At 38.8% G+C, this 23,905-nt stretch overlaps 1 protein-coding gene across 8 annotated transcripts in view; it reads right to left on the bottom strand.

The window, feature by feature from the left end:
- The window catches only part of ERC1 (ELKS/RAB6-interacting/CAST family member 1), a 278,215-nt gene that overhangs the window by 164,130 nt on the left and 90,180 nt on the right, over positions 1–23,905 (bottom strand). For 4 of the 8 annotated variants that reach the window (XM_036400558.2, XM_036400559.2, XM_036400561.2 and 1 more), the window contains 4 exons: positions 11,412–11,549; positions 9,708–9,848; positions 8,495–8,635; positions 5,097–5,132 (listed from right to left, as the gene is read on the bottom strand). In XM_036400558.2, the coding sequence (XP_036256451.1) occupies positions 5,097–5,132; positions 8,495–8,635; positions 9,708–9,848; positions 11,412–11,549 (456 nt within the window). The remainder of the gene's footprint in view (positions 1–5,096; positions 5,133–8,494; positions 8,636–9,707; positions 9,849–11,411; positions 11,550–23,905) is intronic. The other 4 variants (XM_036400560.2, XM_036400564.2, XM_036400562.2 and 1 more) reach the window with 1 other exon arrangement.

Here is a 23,905-nt window from a genome sequence, read left to right as displayed (position 1 = left end):
TTGGCTTTGGAACCAGCAGTGGTGGGTGTTTCTGAAATGCTTTTTTGGGATTTCCAGCCTGAGGAAATTTGAAATATTTTATTTCATTTCCTTTTCAACTACACCTTAAATTTCAAAAACTCCCTCCAATCTTTCCTTCCCAAACACAGGGAATTGGGAATACTGTTTTTGGGGTCACCTATGCATCGACTGAGGGCATCAGTATTCTCCTAAGAGACACTGCGTCTAGAGTTAAGTCTGGTTTTCACTAGACAGAGCCTGAGTTCTTCTGTACTGGATTTAGGTATGTTTCCAACATCTCAAATTGTTCAACAAATACTCCTCCAGGCTCTTTAAAGTCATCCAAAATACATGATCAGATAATCAAGAAACTTCTTTTCAAAGAAAACAAAGTTAGGCTGTTAGCCTGGCTTATTAAACTCACTAATTCAAAAGAAGTTATAAGACCTAATGCAATTTGACTGTCAGAACAGTCCTGATTTATTTCACTCTGCTAATAAAAGCATCTCCACAACAACCCAAGAGACACTACTGAGAAGAGGAAATAAATTTTCCTTTCTAGAGAATTAGCCAACAAGTCAGTGTGCCTGGTTTTTATAGAACCAAAGGGCTATTTACAGGACATAAATTATTGGTTAAGACACGTAGCACATGTTATTTGTATATAATGCACATAAGTATGGATACTTTCACCTAACACAAAGAGAATGTTATGTGATATGCTGTAAACTGGAGACCACTTCCTGCACTGTGAGTTACTGACTGAGTGACTTTGGTCCATTTTGTGGGTTTTGTACAAAATATGTGTTTCATGACCGTATCTAAAATCCTACTGGATTCATTTATTGTATAAGAGAGAAAACCAATGCATTTAGAGCTTTCCCACAAACTCACATCAAGATCTGGAACAGATGAAATTGGCTACCTTCCCTGTGCAAAATAATTAATCTTGGTTTTTTTCTTTTAAACAAAAAGCAAAACACAAATAATGAATTCCTACAGTCACAGTAAAAAACCACACATATAACTTGCCCCGCCCATCAAAGGTGTACACAAATTCCAAAATAAGTACTAATTTCATTTTTGAAGCACAATCAACATAAGTGACAAATGCACCAATAGTTTCTCCTGTATTAAGAGACTATAAGAGGTCTACCTCACAGGTTTGACTTCAATCTCTGCCTGACAGAGGATTTGTAAATCTGTAATTTTAATATAGTTAAACAAATGTGATAGCGTATAAAAGAAGAATGACAGAAATTAAATAAATGTAGAAAGCAGCCCGCTGAGGGTGAAGGGATCACTGCACTTTCTCATCCCTGCAGATCATTGAGTTTACCTGATCAGAGGCTATTTAAACCCTTCAGTTGTTACTCCTGACTCTGGCATTAGCTCTGTGCTCCTGTGTGGTATCAAACAGGTGAATTAAAGAGCACAGCCAAACTCACACATTTCATTCTGCACTGATCTGCATAAGAAACAGTCACATTTCAGCTGGAAAGCAGCAGCACCCTGTTAAGCTCTGCTTTTACTAGTAAAGCTCATCTGATCAGTATTAATCTTTGCCAGTGTGAATTCAGTTCCAAATTCTAAGTGGTTCAAGGGCTGAGAATAGTTTAAGTTTACTACTCTGGATATGTTCTCCCAGTTTTTAAGAGGAACTATAAAGGAAGAGGTGATTTAACAGCTTTCTGCTTTCCTGCTCTCATTTCCCATCTGGAAACTGGTAAGTGATGGGGTGACTGCTTCAAGGTACCTACAGAACATAAGAGAGAGTGATTGTTCCTCAACAAAATAAATGTACTCTAATTTCTGCTTCCACAGAAAATCAGCTGACAAAGCCAACTTCTACAGCTAAAACAAAGATGACCAATGTTTCATAGAAATAACCAATATTTACAGATGGAGTGGAGTGGAAGACAAAACACATTAAAAAGAATTTTCTAAGTTGATATTTCTCATGCCAAAACCTCTTTTTTAAGAGGTAAGATAATCTTACACAGCTTAAAGTGTGCCAGAGACAGGGAACATAACAATAGCACAGACCTAATTTAAAGGTTCTAAAATGTAAATAAAAATTCCAAACATTATGACCAAGACTCCAAATCAATATTCCTAAAATATTAACTAAATCAAACAGCAAATAACTCATAGCAAACACTTTCTACTTTTACCTATGAATTGAGACAGTAAATTCAGTTTAACATTTCACATACAAATGTTGCCAAGAACTTTTGGCCATGAAGTAGAAGTTCCCAAGAACCTGAAATCCCATTTTAATCCACCCTCCTACCTCCAAGGGAGCCTCAGGTCTCTTAAAAATAGTAAATGCACAAACAAATACAAAAATTTATTATGATTATTTACTGCAAAAGACATACACTTTACCCATCTTCTGTACTAAAGGCAGAAATTGAACTGATAAAACATTTGTGCTGTCTTCTACCGTGTCTTTATTAGTTTTAACAGAATTGTAAATTTAAAAAAACCATCAGGCTTTTTCCTCCTTTAGTTCCAAGGCTCTACACACCCCAAACTGTAAAAAAGCTTTTTGAAAAGGCAGTAATGGAAGTAAAAGGCTCAGGAAATTCTGTGATATACTACGTACTGTAAATCTGAGTCTGTCACAGAGTGTTATTTGCTGTCCTTTAACCATCTCTTCATGGTTAGTCTTTGTTAATGGATCTGCAAATTTCTGACACTGAATAAGCAAGTGTTTAGTTGGAATCAATTAATAAACAAATTATTTTCTTTATGAAGAATCATAAAGACAGGAAGACACCTCAAGAGAGGCAATTTCCATTACTTAAAAAAGTGATTTCTTCAGAGAGATGCAAGTTCCCAGAGATGCCATTAAACATAAACCATTTGCTCTCTTTGGATTCACCCCAGCACAGATTGGGCAAAGCCAGGAGGGAAATGCCCACAGGACATTTCTCTTTGTAAATGCATTTTAACCCCCTCACCTGCCTCCTCTGATCTGGCCCTTACTCACCTGACCACTGTTTTACAAAATCAGGACACAAGTAAAGAACAGACATTCAGTACCAGTTTTTGGATATTCAATGTATGGCTTTATAAGCTGCTTATTCTTAACTGCAACATGACATTAAAAGAAATAATTACCCAGTTTTCTTTCTTATGACAGCACACAGATGGTCTGTATGCCTCATAAGAGGAGGAAGGGTTTGGCTACAGAGAGCCAATCCCTACCATGAACATGAGCAGGTATCTATTAGCCAGGTGAGCTGGGTGGTAACCAGTCATAGCCAGCCAAATTTGGATGTGGAGTCTTTGGAATAGCCTATATAAAGAACTCTGGACACCAATAAACTCTCTCTGCTCCATGAAACCCTGATGTCCTGTTGTGTCTCTGTCTCCCCCCACCATGACACTTTCTGTCGTGCTAATCACAACTAATCACTTCTTAACACCACCAGTGGGAAAGGAGGATGCATTATTAAACCTGTTGTGCAGGGGAAAAAGCAAAATGGAAATATATCCTGCCTTTTTCACTCAATGCTTTCCTGCTATTGAAAAAGCATTTTACCATCTTATTTCTCTGGATGATTATCATCTCTCATGCATATCTGGCTCACACTAGCAGCATTTGTCATGCAATATTGAAAACAGCATGACTCTAGCACACAATAATTTAGTTATGAAATGCTGTACAAATTACCTCACAAGGAAAAATGAGAAAGACCACAAAAAATGTGACACTGGCCATTTCCTGAATTTTGAGTATTTAGTTTTTCAAAATGAGTGTTATATTCACAAGTTTTTCTGGGAGGGGTAGAGTAGGTAAGGTAATTTTTTTTTTTTAGCTATAAGAATATCAAGGAGAAAACTTCTCCAACTTTCCACTACATGAGATGATGTTGAGCTCATCAGACTAGAACATTAAAAGCCACCACAGAATCACAGAATGGTTTGGGTTGGAAGGGTCCTTAAAAATCATCTCATTCCAACCTCCCTACTGTGGGCAGGGACACCTTCCACTAGACCAGGCTGCTCAAAACCCCATCCAACCTGGCCTGCACAAAGCCTCTTGTACCTCACCCTGTGTGCTTGCTATATCATACTGGAGAATAAAACACACAGTTTGCTCCAATATCTTCTGTGTTCTGATTTCAGAATAATGAGCCTCAAAAAGTTTGCATGCTATTAAAGATTTTGTAGAGAATATGCTCTCCTGACACAAATTCTTCTGCCTATTTGCACTGTACCTTTCCATATTATATCTCATTTTCTCAACTCCTTATTGACACTCTTTAGCCAGGTTTAAAGAATTTCTGATATGGGATGCCACAAAAATGGAACAATTGCAAGCCCCAGAAATTTTCTGACCCTCAGACAATGATTGTCAGGATAGACAACTCCATTTACCCTGAACACTGCCAAGAGTAACACAGGTATCAAAAAAGTTCTGTAACACCATTTTTTATGCACAGAGCCACAAAAGAAATCTCTGATGAAAACCACCTTGGATTACGTAATTTACAGTGTCAAGATATTATTACACAAACACTCCTTGACAGGAGTGCTCTTTGACATCAAACAGGAGGCTGGAAACAGGATCCAAAATTAAACTGACACAGTACCAGTGAGCTGAATGATTACACAAGATTCTAAGCAATCTTTCAGTTGCTGCAACTCAGTTGTTATTTCTAATGTGCTGCTGTGCCCAGTGTTACAGAACGCTTTCGCACAAGAAGCTTGATTTGCATGGAAATTCCACCTTCTTGCTCTGAAAATGCACAGACAATGGAGATGACAGAAAAGCTACAGGACATTTCAAGCACCAGCAGCAAAGGGAAACAAAACACAAGAGACGATATTAAGCTGTCCAAACAAAAATGCAGTTAGGCCAAGGCAGTCAAACAGTGAAAACATCTCAGAAAGCTTTTTGGAACATGACTGGTCTGACATCCCACTGCTTTTTGTTTGTATCCATGCTGTCCATACCCACTATACCAAAGGAATTCACCAATACACTCTGTGTTGGCCCAACTATAAAAGCACAGGTGAATACACATGCAACACAAAAAATTAAATGCGCTGGCAACAGCCTCTCAGATTGCCAAGGAACTTACTAGCTTGGATGGATGACTCAATAAAACTTCAGGGTGCTAAAGGGAGAAAGAAGATAGGAAAAGATGGAGAAAATTTGGGATAGGAACAGTGTGAGAGAGAAAAAGAAAAGATGTAACAAGCAAAGAATTTAAAATAATAACTGCAACATTAATTTACTAAGACAACAGAATCTTAATTAGTGGTTTTAGCATGCATTACTAACCAGCTTCTGGAACATGAGAAACATGAAGAGTTATTCTCATGCAAGTTCCAAATTTTACCTTGAATTTTTCAATTGAACAGATTTGTCCAGCCCCCACATATTTAATGCAGCTCTTTGTTTGGGTTTACAGATGAGCTTCACAGATTGAGAAGGACTTTAATTCCTAGTGCTTCCTTTGTATCAATTTCAAGACAGCTGAATGGTCTAGAAAACTAATTCAGTAACTGACACTATCTGAATGCTGAACACAGTTTTCCTTTTTGCTTTTATTATAACAAGAAATCCTGATTTCCCTGGCAGCCTTTTTCCTTCTATGTTGTATATATCATTTATTGTCCCTTTGAAAAAAAATAATTATCAGCTGAGAACAAAAACCAGCCTCATCTACCAATATTATCAGTAATATTTTCAGCTGTGGGAGAAAATCCATGTTCACAAAATAAAAAGCAGCAGAGTCTGTATTAGACTAGCCAGGCTACTTCTTGGGAAAGACAGAATTTGGATCAACACTTCATTAAGTCTTTTTTGTTTTCCTGTTTTTTGAAAGATATTATCCTCCTGAATTTGAGGAAAGAATACCACAGCAGAAAAAAAGAAAAAAAAAAAAAAAAAGCAAAAACAACCTCTGAGTATGCTTGTTGAAGGTAGAGGTATTTTCCTGGCAGGGAATCGCTGCTAACTTTTTCTGGTGAAAAGTTCCTAGAACTGCAGCAAGGGGAAGTTTATTAACATATGGTTTTGACTCTTTTTCCTCCCTAAAAATAAGGAGTATATCTATAGGGAGAAAAACTATGCACTGGAAATGAAGATGGACAAATATCCACTCATCTTTCCTGGAAAAATTTCTAATAGTAGTTGGTCTCTCCCAGATCAGAAAAACAAAATGAAACAAAGTATACTGGCTGGGAAAGACAAGACAGAAAATGCTGGGAAAAGAGCATCCTGAAAAACAACTAAAGGAAAACTTTTTTACTATAAAATAATACATTAAAATAGTAGTTTGGATAAAGATTTCCCTAAAGAAAAGAAAAACCACCACAGAGCATAATAGCACTTCACAGAAAAAAAGGGAGAGAACCTCCTGTGTGTTATTTGCCTCTAATGATTCCATCGGAGCCAAAATGAAGACAGGACACCATGTAAACTCAACAGGGATTTATGAGCTGCTTTCAGCCTTCAGAATCTCCCACTGCATCTCCTGCTGGCAGCAGGATGACAACTGAGCACAGAGGCAGTGAATATAGAATAATTGGAACATTAAGCACACAGATTTGCATAACCATGGTATTATTATTTGAAAAAAACGAGCCCAACATGAAAAAACACTGCAGTTCCAATTGCTAAACTAAAGATCAATATAAAACACTTATTAGTGAAAAGAGGAATAGCAACAAGAAGTGGATACTTCAAGGGAGACACTGGAGAGTAACATGGAACTAAAATCAATATCAGCAACTTTTCAGCACCCTTGCACTCCACTTGGTTAATGTTTTTGTTTAGTGTAAAGTTAATTCCCTTTTACAGAAGAAAGGGAAGCTTGCATGGTTCATGATTTCTCTGAGGTTCACTGCTTGCAGGTAAGCAAGAGCTTTTTGCAAGGACTTCCCAAGTCTTGTTTATTTAATGGCTTAACAGTAGTCCAGCTCAGCCTCTCCTGCCAGCTTCTTAACTTCTAGGGATAATAGATTTGACTGGAAGTACTCAAACTGTTCACTGGGAATAGGAAGCAAGGGAAGCAAAACTGATGTTAGACACATCTCCATTCAAACTGTGAGGGAAGAACCCAAAAAAAAGCTTTTAGCCATTTACTCCTAAGGAGGTACACGAGAGCTTCCTTCCTGCACGTGTCTCATGAAAATCTGCACTAAGATAATGTAATAAACCTCAAGAGAATGAACCTCTAATTCAGTTTTATACTGAATGCTCTTATGTAGCCATTAGTTTTAAGGTTAATTATGACAATTATTTGCAATTGTTAACAATACAGAGGTGTAAAAACGAGTTTTTAGAAGCTTTAAAATGAGCTGGATTATCGGTCAATTATTTCTTATTTCATCTTGAAAATGTCAAACTGCCTGAATAAATACCTGCAAAACATTTAAAAACTGAAAGCCTTTAAAAATAACTTTTTTGCTTCTGTGCAAGCTACAATAAAACCCACTAAAGAATTAAAAACAGCTGGGAAAAAAGGTTATTAAAGAAGTATGTAAACTTACTATAGGTATAAAACATATTCAAGTGAATGTTAACTATATTTTCTCTAGTAACTGGAAGTTATTCCACACAGATAATGGTAGGCTACCAATTATTTTTTTGGTTGTAGAACTGAAACCATCCTGACCATGACTTAGGTAGATTCTTTGGGTGAGATGCTCTAACAACCTCTGGCAAATCTTGGCTACAACAGATTTGTCAACTCATTACCAGCAACACAGGGTGAATCTGAAATTCATGGCAGAGAATTCAATGAAAGCTCCTTCAGAAACAGCCACTGAAAACAGCCTGGGAGACCAATTACATGTGTATAGCTGCCTTTTCTTGCTACTGAGCTCTGCTGATGCTGAGAACAGTTGATTTTGGGTGACAGAATGAAACAGGACAAACATGGGTCTAGATATGCATGCACAGAGTTTCATTTACACAGTTCTCAGGTGCAGTAACACCAACACAACAGGAATTCTAAACAGGTCTGAACTGATGACTCAAAATCACACACTTCACAGGTAGCATCTTCTTTTCATTCCTTTTTTTTTGCTTTCCTCCAGGCAGGGCCAACCCTGCACCTGAATTTATCACATTAACTCCTATAAGCAGTGATAATTGGTATGTGAAATGTTTAGCTGTTATTTTTTCAGCTGTTACATCAATTTAATGGCACAACTGCTGCTACAAACTGTACTGAAGCAGACTAAGCCTCAAAAACCAAAAAAGCTGACAGCACTGTTACTGCATGTGAGTGAAATCAAAATTTAGCACAAGTGTCTGAAAGTTACTTAGGCTTAGCTTAGCTTGTAATCAAGCAAAGCTTGATAGGCTTAGCTTGTAATATGTTTTGCATAGACACAGCTTCACTGATCTTGCTGAAAAGAAATTCAAAGAATTTGCTCTTAAGACCCCAAGTTTTCTCTGTAGACATGGGCAATGTGTTTAGAACTGTATGCTTACAACACATATATAAACATGCACTAAGATTACCTTCTTCAATTGTGTTTCCATCTTCAAACATTCTTCCTTTTTCTGTTCTAATGCAATCTCCAGTGTCTTGAGTCTTGAATCTTTCTTCAGTCCTGATGAAGCTAATGATGAAGCATGCTCCTTAAGATCCAGTAATGATGTCTAAATTAAAAGATGTGAAATAATTATCAAGTAAGTGCAATCAAGTTTCTTTTCTGTCTTTATCTTCCTCCTATCCCTTCACACTATGTCCAGGATCTAACTTAAAACATTTTTTTCAGGTTGTATCACTGACTTAAGACAGCTTGAATTAATTCAGGCTTTCAGGATCAAAATAAAACCTTGCCTAAATTACTTTCAAAATAGTTTTTCAAGATGGACAATTCTGTAAACTGGAACTTGTGCTCCAGTGACAGTCATGTTTAAGAAAAACTGGTTTTCAATAAAATTGTATTTAAAATCACTTGTGGTTAGAAGATTTAGTCACTGAGAGAGTTGAAGGCATTTCTGTATACAGCTTCCATGGGGTAAAACTGATTCATGCCACCTTACTACAAAAAATATCTCAACTTCTTTCTTTCTATATTATTTTTGTGTTTGCCTTTTTTTTCCCCCTGTCAAATGCTGATTTCCATGTAGACAAAATCTTAGTACTTTCTGGGTACATATTTTGCTGTTGTTTTACTTTGACTGAGTTTTGTAGAAAGATTGCAAATACACAAGAGAGGAACAGAGAACATTTATGTTTCTCCAATATAATTAAGGTAATTTGTCTAGCCAACTGGCTCATTACCAACAATCAACCTAATTAATCAAAAAAATACTCGAGAGTCTAAAGAACTGCCTGTTGTTTGCATAAAGGAACAAAACATTATCCTCGTGCTTTTGGCACCCACAGCTTTGATCAGCCTCTGCTCCTTCCTGCCTACACTGAGACAGGGACAAGCTTGTTCCCAGCCTGCCCTGTCTATCAGCACAGCTCAGTCAATGCCACACTGACCAGCAGTCAGCCACTGCTAACAAGATTAACTGCTGCAAACAAGGGGATGGCTGCTATCCCTGAAAAGGTGGTTCTGAAACACTGATGCTTTGCAAATTCTCCAGTGATGTAATCTACCAGACCAGCTTTGTTGAAAGACAATTACTATAAAGGAACAGTTTCCTTCGACTCAAATGTAACACAAACAGAGACAACAAATAATTCCATCACAATAGATTCGTGTTGCTGATCAACCTCTTTCTCTGTGAGATCTCCTTGTAAAATGCTGACTCTCTCTTTCAGGTCCTTAATGTCTTTCTTGTAGTTGTCGATCTCTTCCTGTTTTTCTCGTTCATCTCTGTCACGCTGCTCCTTTAAACGCTCAATGGTCTTTTCCTGACAAAAGAAAGCACTCTGTGAATGAAATCCCTCTTAGTCAATTCAGCTTCTTAGGCTTCCTATCACAACACTTCTGCTACACTTGAAATGAGGAGAAGGAGTGTGTTGCCATTTTCTTTTCTTTACAGTTGTAAAGATCCTCAAGAAAGAGAAAACTTGAGAAATCTGTGGAATCATTGTTGTGAAATACCAGCACTGTGAACACTGGATTCAAAACTGTGAACGTCTGGATATGTGAATGTTCACAGTGCTGTGAACTTATTTAAATCTTATTTTTATTTAAATCTTATTTTTCTAAAACATACAGTTAAATCAGTGGTTCTTCAGAGAAAAAGGGGCATAGTGCCTATGTGAGACTAGGATTTACATATAGTAAGAAAAAGCAACAAAATAACTTTTTGGTATATCAGACATCAGTAGAGCTTTGTATATCTTGGAATCTAAAAGGATGCAAGCAAATTCCCCCACCTCAGGTAACGTTTAACCAGATTCTATGAACTATAGAATCTGATAGACTAAAGGAGCTCCTCCGGGAATCATGAAAAAACATACATAATTCACCCAAGAAGTTGTGCCACCAAAAGAGAATGGGACAGTCTGTCTCTGAGCCGGTTATCTCCCGAAAACCGAACATTAAAAACTCAGATTATCGGGATCATCACTGCGGTCCCACGCCGGGAGCGCCGCCGCGCCCGCCCCACCGGCGCGTCCTGCAGCGCCCTCTAGCGGGGACGGCCCCGCCGCGGCCGCTCCGCCCTGGACGCGCACCAGGCACGGGATCGGGATCGGGATCGGTAACGGGATTGGGAATGGGAACGGGATGGGGATCGGGCACGGGATGGGGAACGAGCACAGGAACTGGATTGGGATCAGGCACGGGATGGGGAACGGGATCGGGATTGGAAACGGGATTGGGAATGGGAACGGGATGGAGATCGGGATGGGGATCAGACACGGGCACAGGAACTGGACTGGGATCAGGCATGGGATGGGGAACGGGATCGGGATTGGGAAGGGGATTGGGAAGGGGCAGCGGCGCGGGATCAGGAACAGGCACGGGATGAGGAAAAGGATCGGGCATGGGACAGGGAATGGGATTGGGCACAGGATTGGGATTGGGCAGAGGAACAGGCATGGGATTGGGCACAGGATTGGGATTGGGCACAGGAACGCGCACGGGATTGGGCAGAGGAACGGGCACGGGATTGGCAACTGGATCGGGATTGGGCACAGGAACGGGCACGGGATCGGCAACTGGATCGGGATTGGGCACAGGAACGGGCACGGGATCGGCAACTGGATCGGGATCGGGCACAGGAACAGCAACTGAATCGGGATCGGGCACGAGAATGGGCAGTGGTGCGGGATGAGAAACAGGCACAGGATGAGGAACGGGATCGGGCACGAGAAGGGGCACAGGAACTGGATCGGGAGCAGGCACGAAATTGGGATTGGGCACTGGAACAGGATCGGTAACTGGATGGGGGTCGGGAACCGTGCCTTCGCACGCCGCAGCAGCAGCCGCATCTCCCGGGAACCTCCGGCGCTTCCCACACTCACTTTTTCTGCCAGCGCTTCTTCCAGCGTGGTCAAGGCAGTGTCAGTGTTGGTGGTGTCGGCCTGCAGGGATTTCACCCGATCCTTTAAGCTGCTCATCTGCTTCTCCTTGTCTCGCAACTGCTCTTGAAGGTTCTCGATCTTAAACAAAAGAAGTCAATTTTAAGACAACAGCAAGGGAAACCATCCAAAATCATCTTAGGCTATATTAAATGATTAAAATTGTTGGTAAAGCAAATGAAGCCCAGTTCTTATAATCCTACCTCAAAACATCAAATGAGGTAATCAAACCCATCAAATAATAACAAGGAATCAGTAAGCTTTCCAAGAGTCAGGAAGAAATTCAGAGCAAGCAAGTGTGAACAGTATTCACAAGAACAGCATAAAGAAAAGCTATTATTCCAAATTTCTTAGGATGTTGGGCACTGTGTCACAGAAGGATGATCAACACATTAACCAAGAAACACATTAAGGAAGGAAAGAAATTGACAAAAAACCTTACTACATACATAAACTATGCAGTAGTTTAAAGGCACTTGATAATTAAAAACTGACAAAGAGGTACTATTTTAGGTATTTTCTTTGGTATCACTGTATTTTTTGCTACACTGGCAAGTTGCTTGTTCATCTTACATGGTGGCTTGCTTTGTGATGGAGTATCACAAAGCGCCATTCCCTGGGTGGAAAATGTATCAGCCTTGTTTTCTGTGGGTACAGAATTTCATCTGTTTAGGAGTTCTGAATATATATTTTGATACACTCAGAAGACCTGATGCCAACTCCCTTTCATGCATATATACACATCAAAAGAAACAGACACATTAACATGATGAAATCATGTCAAAAACAAATTTATCAACAAAGGATTAAAGTGTACACAGATTTCGCAGTTGCTTTTTTCTTGTGTTCTGACAAGTTCTTGCATCAGCAAATGCACATTATAAACTAATGAATGACACGTGGCATGTGAGGTACCCAACTCCAAAACACTTGTAAGCAAGACACTTTCAAAGACATTTGTAAGAAATATTGCAACCATAGAACCCCAAAGGCTATCTAGTCCCATATTCATAATGATAAACTAAAGCATTAACTAGCCTTTTGTTTCACCTGTTGGACAGCAGTTGGCAGCTGCTTGGTTACTAGAAATACAGCAACTACATCAGGTTTTACTCTTCAACCCTGGAAAAAGAGTTTCTGTGATTACAGAGCAAATGGCTCTGTGACACGTGCACCACTATCTTTGCTATCTGTATTGAAACTACATCTGGAACACAGTAGAACGTGGGGATTGGTTTATCTTTAACATTTGCTTCTATTGGAAAAAAAGTATTAGATCTCAAAGCTATGTTCAAAAATGAATTTGGGCACAACACTACAAAACAAAATTAAAGGCCACCAAAAAACCATAACCAGAGACATATCATGGCAGTCAGAAATAACTGTAAGAATTGAAAATTCCTTTTTTATACACTCATATCAGCTGTTCAATGCCTTGTTAGCACACACTTGTAGCCCATGGAGCTTCAGAAAGAACCCCAGTGGCTCTGACTGCAAGGTTCTGGTGCCCACAGGCAGGGCTGCCCAGGAGGCAGCATGCCCAGAGTGGCTGCTTTTGACTTCAGCAGCTCCCAGGGCCATCAGCTGTCTAGACAGGCTGGCTGTTTGGACAGCTAACCATGAAAATACACTACAAAGGAGGCAGAGTTATTCTTAGACTCCTGTTTACTTCTGGAGGAGAAACGCTCACCAAAGGCTCTGGCTGGCCGAAGAGGGGAGAGTGCAGAGTGACTTTCTGCTGGGAGCAAACCACACACCAGAGGCAGCCAAATAATTCTGCTTCAGCACATATTAAGATGCTCACCAAGGTAGCACAAGCATTTGCTTGCACAAGCCCAGTGTGCATTGCATTTCATGTTTCAATGACACTGTTTGCTGTGGCCAGAGTAAGATAACAGCACTATGTATGACTGCTGCACCTCCTCACTGCAGCTGCACCCTCTGGTATTAAACCCCCAAACCAAAAATGTGATGTGCAAAAGGTGTGAACCTGTCTATTCCTTCAGTCTACATGCAAATTTTTCCATCTGGAGCAATGAATGGTGGGGTTTGTTATCACTGAGGGAACAGCAGGTATGCCAGAATATCCCCAGTCATATCCAGTCACTACCTAAAAATCCCACTGTAGCTCCAGCTGTGCCTTTTGCAGGCACAGGGTACCTGAAGGACCTGGCCCTTACAGTACAGAAAACTGCAACTGGCATTATGGATCAAAACTGAAATATTTCTGTAATAATAGATGCAAAATTTCCCTATGAAATCACACTCAACAATAAATTGCTCTTATTCAATTTTTCTCCTAAATCTGCAATACTGTAACAAATAATAAGTATAGGCTCTCCACAATGATATAACCTGAAGAAGAAAGCAAATGGTCTCCACTCCATCCATATAGTTAATTAATGAAGAAATTTGCTCTTATGTCCTTGCAAGTAGTTTGAGAATCCTTCCAAAAAAGAATAGACAATGCATTCCTAGAAACAATAACAAAAAAGGCAATTCTGAACAAATTCTCAAATAACTGAATGAAAATAAAACAGGTAACTATTTTTGCTACCCAAGAAAAGGTGAAATAAACGTTAATGGAATCTCCAAGCCCTGTGGAACACAGAGAGGCACAAGGATTGATAAATCTCTTCAGCAATGTTCCAAAAACCTAAGGATATATATTCCTTATATATTCCTTTTATATGTATTTTTAATATATATACTCCTTATATATAGTAATATATATATTACGGTATCATATTTCTAAAAAATCCCAAAAATAAAAATGAAAAGTATATACTATTTTTACTTATTAACAGTCTTTTTTTCTTGCCATATTTACTTATTTTGCAGGGTAAAGCCAGCAATCTATGGCTATGTTAGCAACATTATCCTTAGTGTAAAGGTACACAAGGCTACACTGGCATCATCTGCCCTGCACACTGATTTTCCCATCCATAATGATTTACTGGAATATTTTTTCCAACATTACCAGTTGTCAGGCACTATCATGTTTCAGCTTGGGTGATTTATTCTTATTTGTGTGGAACTAATTATTTTGCCTTTGAGCCCTAAAGCACAGAGTAGAGGCAAGAGAAGCTTCCTCTGGCATTCTGCTCCAAAGGCAAGGAAGCATTTTACTTCCTGCAAATACAGACTCAGATTTAGTTTGCAGATGCAAATTAAAAACAGCCCAGGGATTCAAAGGAAACACATCTAGTTAAATATCCATCAAGGCCACTAGATTCCCAGATTCCTCTAGTTAGAGGTTACTAGATACTGTGTATAATGCTTCAGCCAAGAAATTCTTCCATGGAGACAGTGTCCACCCTCCTACCATGTCCTGGGGCATGAGGAAATTGAACACTTCAAAACCAATTTCTATTCTATCAGTGACTTCTGAATAAATGGAGTGGGTTTGTGAACTGGTCATTAAATGCCTTCCACAATCAACTTAACACTTGATAGTATTCCTGCAGTGTAGCACAGGAGGAGATGTGCAGAAGAGCATCTCAGAGCTATGTTCAGCCTTCCAATTTTTTGATCCCAGCTTTCCCCTGAGGGGAGCACCAATGTAAACAGGATCTCAATAATCAGAGGGGTTTCAGAAGGTTTCTGCTCCCATTCCTGTGGCACAGCCATCCAAATAAACAACAACTTCACATAAGCTGTTACTTCTCCAAACAGTTCTTCCTTGGTTTTGTAAAGGCACTATTGGTCTCCTCAGCTCGAGGGTAAATGACCACAAGGAGATGATGGATTATCACCAACCACAGGCAGAAATGTTTCTTTCACATCAGGAATACTAACATGGGGATGAAAGATGCATTTTTGGAAGGGAGAGTGGGTGAGTAAGCAGGCATGTGAGGACAGAACAGCTACAGCTCTGTCTAGGTCAAGACAAGCCACTCCCTTTACTGTAAAATTACTAATATAATAATAAAAATTTGAGAGCCTACAGTCATACTTGAATTGCTGGAGTCCCACAGAATTTGAGAAGCTTAAAAAGATGGGCTCACATCAAAATCAAAATGACAACATAACAGTTAAAACAGACATGATTGCATAAAAATATTTTAAGTAATACTGCTGTGGAGAAAAAGGAAAGAGGTTGGTGAGAGATCACCTTAAGTACTCAGAGACTGTTCAAGAAAGCTGTACTACTGGATTTAGAACTGTTACTGTATTTCTAAAAGTCATGTTTTGGAGAACATAATGGAAGTATGTAAACAGATAGTACTGGGGAGCTTCCTACGATTAAGCTCCAGTTTGATCTATGTCACACTGAAAACCTCACATTGTAATTGTCTTCCTATTGCAAATCCTGCAAAAGTACCATTAGAACAGTGCTGCATGAATTGCAAAAATATGTATTTAATTTGGCAATTCTGTGAGAGTGAGAAGCAAGGTCTGTCACATCAGTGAATATCACTCACAGCACTGTACTAAATCATTTCACTGAAAGTAATGTTCCTGCTATTAATTTTAAAGGTTAAATTCCCAAGACTAGCAACAATGTGAAGCTTTAGGCAAAGCATGTCTCCTTGCAAGGGTGAGATTTTTAAGTTGTTTTGAAGTTCAGGACAGATCAAACAATTTCCCTTTTTTTCAAAAAGATTTTGGCAAATGCAAATCAGAGTTTCTTCCAAAGTTCAGCTGCACTCAGTACGGTTTTTTTTACTTTTAGATCCAACCAATTTATATTAATATAATCACATTGTTGTCAATTTATATTCAGAGATTCTTGTTCTTGAACTATCATACTAAAAACCATTTCAGGGAACATTGGATTAATTTTTATTTTGCTTCCCAATAAAGTTTTCTTTTTACTGCTCCTCTACTTCAATGCTTTCCTGGAACATTACTGCCTTTGCAGCATCACACTGGAATATTGTGCACTTTGGACATGTCCTGATGTTGCTGACTTCAAAATGGTGGGATTTTGTAACATTTCAGAGTCTTTGAAATTAGCATAAAACTCTACAGAGTTTAGCTTTACAAATCAAATGCTTTGTTGCAATACAGCTTAGAAAGGACAAATAATTTAGTTTTGTGATTTCTACTTAAAAGTAAAACCTTAATTGTCAAATAAATAAATGGTTCACAAGCAGACACCTTGCCACTGCTTCAAAAGGAAGCAACTTGCCGGCAGAGAAAAATAAAATCTAGGAATTCACTAGGAAGGACACTTGATAAGATTAATTCCTTATTCTTGACCTAAGCTTGCAATCAGATTGACTTGAGAAAAGAAGTGCTGATTAAAGAAATATTAACTTGTACAGAGAGTTAATTTTTTTGTACCTCTAGCAAAAGAGCAACAAAGAATGGGCAATGATCCAACAGAGTCAAATTCAGATTCAAATCCAACTCTTTGCATTGCCTTTTCACACAAGGGTGCTTTGTAAGTACATTTATACCAGCCAGAAAAACAGTTAATCTATGTTTATGTAAATAATCTCTATTTCTATTTGTTTTCCTTTGTCCTCCATTCTTTGGCATGCCCAGCCAACCTCTGGTAGCACCAGTTTGCTGACAGATCACTGCAAAGCAGAACTAAGAACAACAGTCAGCATCAAGTGAATTGTAATTCTACTATCTTCTAAATAGTAAGGTTTTTTCTCTACTGTCACTCTCCCTATAACAAGCAGTATTTAAAGCAGATCTTTCAAATCATATTGTCAAAATGTTACTACCATGTTTGCAAACCTTCTCTTCTGCTAATAAATAGCTTGAATTTCCTTCAAACCTAACACAATCCTGTCACTGAAGTTCGCTTTTTCTGAAAACTGATACTGAGAGGAGTTTTTCTTACAAGCTTCTAAAGATACACCAGCACAATTCAAACCAGGGGGAAAAAAATTAGGACCCCAAGCGTTAAAACTGATTTTTGAGCTGGTAAATGTGCTGAAATTCACACTGTCAGGGGAGCCAATGTATATGTTGTTCTTCAGCACTGTCTCAGCTCCAAAGCACTGCCTAGAAAATATTATGCATTAGCAATGACTCACATCCTCAGACAGCTGTAAACCAGTTAAATTTAGTTGTGGAATTGCATCATTCTGAGGAGGTTCAATGACATCAATAGCCTGACCCAGTTAAAAGCAGAGTGTTTGAATCAAAATCCTACCATGGGCTCTGGTCAGTACAAGGCAGGGGCTGGAGGCGAGAGGGAAAGCAAAGCAGATCTTTCCAGCCCACTGACACTGCCTGAGTCTCAGGGCATACAGATATTATATGAATGGTCAATACTTTATGTAAAATGCAAACAAATAACAGAAGTATAAAACCTGGTCATAAGAGATTTGATTTGGCAGTATGTGAGCCAGTTGGTTGGTTATGTAGGGTTAATTACCTAATCCATTAAAAATTCTCTATCATTTATCTTAGAGCTCCTCTAAGTGACCCCTTTTTTGGTATTCATCAGGTAAGAGACTGCAGCCATTATCCACCAAGATTTCAACCTCAGCTGTCCATCAAGACCATCTGCTGGGTCCAGCTTGAGCCTGAATGCTTCCATTCCCACAAGTAATTCAAAACAAAACACTGCTATCCTAAGTATCAAAACAAAATAGTTTAAACTCTGCTGCTCCTCTTCAATGAAATTTAGGTAATACTCATTTATTTCATATTTATTAAAATGTCATTATACTGAGAACCATAATTGAAATAATCTGGTAATCATTTCCCAATCTAATTTTTAATTTTTTAATCTAATTAAGAACAACATCAATTTTGTTGAAATCCTGGCCTAATCACACAGAATCACATCATGTTAATTCTCCTTTCAGCTGTGTCCTGACATTATGAAGCAATCTCTAAGGCTGTGTTTTCCAAAGTTTTACTCCTACAACCTATCAAACACAAAAGGATTAAAAACCCAACTATTCTGGGGACATTTACTTACTCCTGTTCCAAGTCTCTGAATAGGCTTTGACAAAAATGTGCACAGATTTGACTTAGGAAAGCCCATTACAGAGAAAACATAAATACTACAAATTGGAATAATTTCATATTGATGGATCCCAAATGTTCAAAAAAAGAAAAATCAAAAGTATTTTATTGTGCAAGGCTGATAAAACAAGGGGAAAATTGAACCTAGTAATTATTAATTTAGATCTGATACTGTGTTTTGTGAGAAGCAGAATAAAACTAACAAGTTGTGACATGACTTTTAGAACATCTCAAGGTTCACAAGGTCTATGCATAAAGTAACATTTTAGAAGTGTAATGTGTAAACATTTTTACACTAACAATTAAACTTCTTTACTTGGATAAACCCTGTGCCATATTCCACAGGGTTTTTTATAATTACTGTGAAACAAACAGTCCTCACCCTGTGGCAACTTCATCTCTCTGTTACTCAGCAATACTGATGATGTTTTCCTGACTTGTTTGAGATTTTGGTTCTACACAGAGTAAGGATACTGCAGCACTGATAGCACCTGGTTAGAGACACACAGTACAGTGCTACATATCACACTCACAGCAGAAAAAAAGGTCAAGAAAAGACACAAAGAGAGGAAAAGCTGAACTCCTCAGAGCACTGAGAGAGCCAAGAATGGAAATCAGGGAGCAGAAAAGACCAGCCATTGAGGCAGAGCAATGGATAGGTTGGGAACATGGGATTTAATGCCGATTATAAAGGAAATCCTCACAGCAAACTAAACTCCATTTACATTATCATTTGGGCTCACTCAAGCAGAAGGCTGTACAACTTGAACAAAGGCTTAAAATTAAATTACAATTCAGCCACTGAATTACATTGCCCAAATCACTGATTTATTATAATCAAAGATACACTGCAGGGTAAAACTGAGGGAAGACCTCTGGAAAGGAGGGATGCTTCTAATCCCAGTGTACAACATGGCCAGTCAGCTGTGATTGTCCAGCTTCATTCTCCTGGAAAGGATATGGACTGATGAATAGCAAGGGATTAGGAAGTCATACTGTAAATACTAAATATGAGTGTGTGGTTTTGTGTGTGTGCATTTTTCAGTATTTAGCTATCACTGCTCTTACAGAATTACTTCAGAACACAATGATAGCTGACTAAATATCAAAGTCTCATATTAGTTACTGCTCCATACTCATAAACCCCTAAAAAATTTTAAAACCTAATGTACTAAATTAGTACCATTATTTGCTGGAACCTCTTCACCATGCAGAGGAGCATCCTAAGCAGCAAATCCATGCTGTCCTGAGACAAAGGGACCTTAGTTTCTCTGCTGACACTACTCCATGCTGACCAGTTTTCTTACCCTTTGGGTGTAATCACAGACTTGAAAGCTATTAATATACTTGTGCTTTATCACCACCCTAAAGAACGTATAAATTTGTGCAGAGACCCAGCTTGGAAGACTCTTTAGCATAGTGGGTTCAAAATTCACTCCTGAATCCAGGAAACTATTGACTAAAACTGACAAATTACTCCTTCCCTATTCTAGTGCAGATCCCTAGGCTGACTAATACAATCACTAATGTCTGTTCCAGACACAGCTCAGACAAAACTCCCTAGGGGCAGAAAACGCCTGGTGACCAAAGTGCTGGAAATTGTGAAGCCTCACAACCCAGAGAGCAATGAAAAGCCATGTGAGCAAGACTGATGTAAGCAACCTCAAAAGTGGCACATGCCCTTGCTTTTCCTGCCTCTTCAATCATGGGGAAGTTTGTATTTGTCTTGCACAACAGTGAATGCACCAACAAAGCTTATTAGCTTTATCTTGCCAGAAAAACTACACTTTTAATTCATAATGAAGGCAAGGGGCCCCAGAGTTGGCTGTCTTCCCAGATCCCTCCAAGAAACCAGAATTACCTATGAGTAATGCCCTGTCTCACCAATCAACAGGTTATCTCTAGGCCCAAGAAGGACTTAATATTAAAGTGACTTCTTCTCTTCGAGGGATACTAGAAAAGTTCCTTCCATATATATGACAGATTTGCCAAATTTGCTGAGTTGTGGTTTCAGATAAAACCAGAAACTGCAGCTGAGTTTTCTTGTAATTGAGCTGTTGCTATCAATCTTGTGTGATACTGTTAGAGCAGTGTGCATCAGTTTAAAACCCTTCCTCACCTGGCTGCAATAGCTGAGCTACCTCATTAACAAACCTCACAGCCTGCTTGCTTGCTTTGTGTGAGCCTGCTCATCTACAAGGGTTACTTCAGAAAAAAAAAAATAAAAAAATCAAGCACTTTGGTTACTAAAGTCAACAGGCAAGATTCTCTAATAACATCCATATAAATGGAGAGAGTATTCCTTACATTAGTTCTCAAAATAAGAAAATTACTTGCTATCTTTCACACAGAGCAACATTTGATTTTTTTACAAGAATATTAGCATATACCTGAGAATATAGGAACATATAATACAGATGCTTTCATTTTTACTGTGGCACCACAAAATGCTCAACAAAAAAATAGTAATATAAAAATGAAGAAGCACATTCTCCATTTAAAAACTCTTAGTTATCATATAGGCAGGCAAAAAACCTTATTTTGAATCCAATAGTTTTTTTTCTGCCATAGATGCTGGAGTAGCACTGAAAATTACTCTAACAGCATAAATAGTATATTCCTTGGGTAAGTCCCTGGAGAACATACTGCCCCCTTTTACCAGCACCTGCAAACTATCTGTTTGCAGGACTATCTGCTATGGAAAATGCTGTCTCAAGCTAAGCTTGTGGACCTTTTAGGATCCATATTCTAATCAGAAAAATGTATGTTATTAAATGGCTCAAAGGAATCAAAGACACCAAATCTTTGGGATGTTCCTGAAGCTGCTGGAACAAACTCTGTATGGCAATAAGCCACCTTTAAAACTGAACTAGAAAGGAACTTAAAAGTGATATGAAGAAACTGTTCTATTCTCCTGCCATATTTCCTCTTATTAGTTGCACATTCATGGAAGACAAAAATAAAACCCACAACACACAATGTCACCTGAGTTGGGCTGCAATTACTCTGAAAGGTCTTAATGGAATGTCAGAGAACTGGAAAGTGAAAATGGAGGGGTAAGAATCCTACTCTGTGGTCATGGCTCACCGTAAAATGAAAGTAAATTCTGTGTTGTGTCCTAATTTTCCATTTGGAAAATAAACAACTAACCTACCTGGATGTCAGGAATGAAAAAAACACTCACAGGAAAATTATGCTGAACTTGAACCTACATAATGAAGTGTCTCCAGTCTCTTTAGCACTTTCATTGCTACCACAAGTAGTATTTTGAGAGAGATGAGGGATTAAAATCCTGTCTAATTTTCCGTATTATTCGTCTAACTGAAGATAATACTATTGACATTATGAATGTCAATAAAAATCCCACCCCCCCATGGTAAAGCAATTCTAAAAGTGCGCTGGTGAAAAGAGAACTTACTCTAGCATCTTGGACATAAAGGGTAACCAATAAACCAGAATAGTTTCTAGAAATCTCTAAAAGGCACAAATTTCAATTTTGTCTTGTCCAGTGGTCATCAGCAAGCCTGTGACAGGAAGGTCTGAATGAAAGAAAAAGCAGCAGCAGAAGAGGTCTGATATCCCTTCAGGGACACAGAGACACAAGTTCCTCATGGCCCTCCAGGACACGTCTTTGAGGTCACGTCTGTCACATTTAATAAAGAAGCTGACACAAACCCTGTGGGGATGTTTGGTCTTTTTTGTGGCATTTGAAATCTCTGAACTGGGTTTAGAACCAGTTCAGTAGCATGACCTGAGACGTCGAGTAAAAAGAGCAGAAGTACAGCTCTGACAGAGACTTCCAGAAATACTCCTGTAGTTGGGCTGGGTAAGGCCCCGAGTTCCTGAACAAACAGGAACTCTTTCTTCAACTCTAGCTGAGCACAAAGTGCAGCACATCTACCTTGCCCTCCCTGCAGAATCTGGGCTGATGAGCTGAGCCTGTATGCTACTCCTCCTTAAATGTCCATGATTCAAGCACATTAAAAGCTGAGGGTAAGTGTGGATACAACAGCCTGGGCAGAGAGTGAAAAAACAGGTTTCATTTTCTCACAGTAGACTTTTAAGACTTTTTAAGGAGTTGTAGAAACAATAATAACTTTTTAGTATAAGCAACCTGCAAGTAGTGTTGTCTTACTCTGTTTTTCTGTTCTTCTTAAAGACTGTCTGTAAGAAAGATGTTTTTGTTAGTTAACGAATCAAGTAGAATTGCATCAAATCTGTCTATAAAAGAGAGAATTTTTTGCATTAAACACACTTCTCCTACAAACCAGCCTTCAAGTGAATTTGTATCATTTCTAACTCAAAAGCCACAGCTAAGCTTGCCCACAGGAGTGTTACAGAGGCAAAAAACCATCCAGTCTGAAACCAGAGGGCACATGCAGACCCACTTGGCAAATGAAAGTGCTGCCCATCTTTGCTGGGCCAGTCTTTGCCCTTTCTGCTGAATTATTCCCTGTACAGTTCACACAAATAGAGAGTCAGACACACTGCAGGTATCACCAAGCCATTGCCTACAGTGTGGACACTGGGGCACTTTAAAGCACTAAATGCCATCGTTGAGAGAGCTCAAAGGCATGCCTCAAAGTCCTGCCTGGATTTTATGAATTCTTAGAAAACCATATATTCATTAGCTTGGTTGGCAAGTTCAAGGTCACACCTTGGGTGAAACTAGCATAAACTGAATTAGATCTTTGAAAATGCAGTTCCTTTTCTGAGCTCTCTCATCTCCTTGGGGTTGTGGGAGAGGAGCTATCTGAGTAGGTAAACTTACTTCAGAGATGAGGGAATAGAAAGAAAATAAACTTTAAAGTACAAACACTGCACTTCAAAGTTAGGAATACTAAACCAACTATGAGCACCACTGATTTTAAACAACCGAGTTACACATTTTGTTTGCTGCCCCTCTCTCCTGCCACACAGTATTTCTAATCATTAAGCATAAGATATTTATTCTGATTTCTAAGATTTCTGGGAAGCAGAGGACATTAATCTTCTGTGGAGAAAGGAAATGCTTCTTATTCAAAAGTGCAGGAACATTTGAAACCTTCCCAAATTCTAGCTAAACAAGTCAGCACAGCCACCAAAGGAAAAAAATAAATCTGTGTTCTTCCTTTCTCACAGGTCAATTATCACACAGAGCAGGGGAAGCTGCCAAAAACACTGCTATGTTCAGACACTAAAACTTGCATTTTATTTGCCTGCAGCTGCATTGCACAAAGGAGAGAGTGTTAACCCCCCTCTCCAAGACAAAACATGGCCTACCCCCAAAGCAAGAGGTGATTGATTCCCTGGTTTTTTTTCTTTCAGTGTATTATTACTTCTCTTTGTCCCAAATGCCATTTCCCTAAAATGCTTTGATTGCAAAATATTGATTTTTTTTTTCTCATTTCTTTTCATCCTTGTTTACCAGCACAGATAGACAGATATAGCAAAAAGAGTAATGAAGCACCATCTAATGTTTTTCAGGTTCAGATTTCAAATTTGCTCAGCATGGTCCC

The sequence above is a fragment of the Molothrus ater genome, chromosome 5 (genome assembly GCF_012460135.2).
Source record: "Molothrus ater isolate BHLD 08-10-18 breed brown headed cowbird chromosome 5, BPBGC_Mater_1.1, whole genome shotgun sequence".
Classification (NCBI taxonomy): Eukaryota; Metazoa; Chordata; class Aves; order Passeriformes; family Icteridae; genus Molothrus; species Molothrus ater.
The sequence above is the reverse complement of the archived record's forward strand: the minus strand, read 5'-3'. Positions and strand labels throughout refer to the sequence as shown.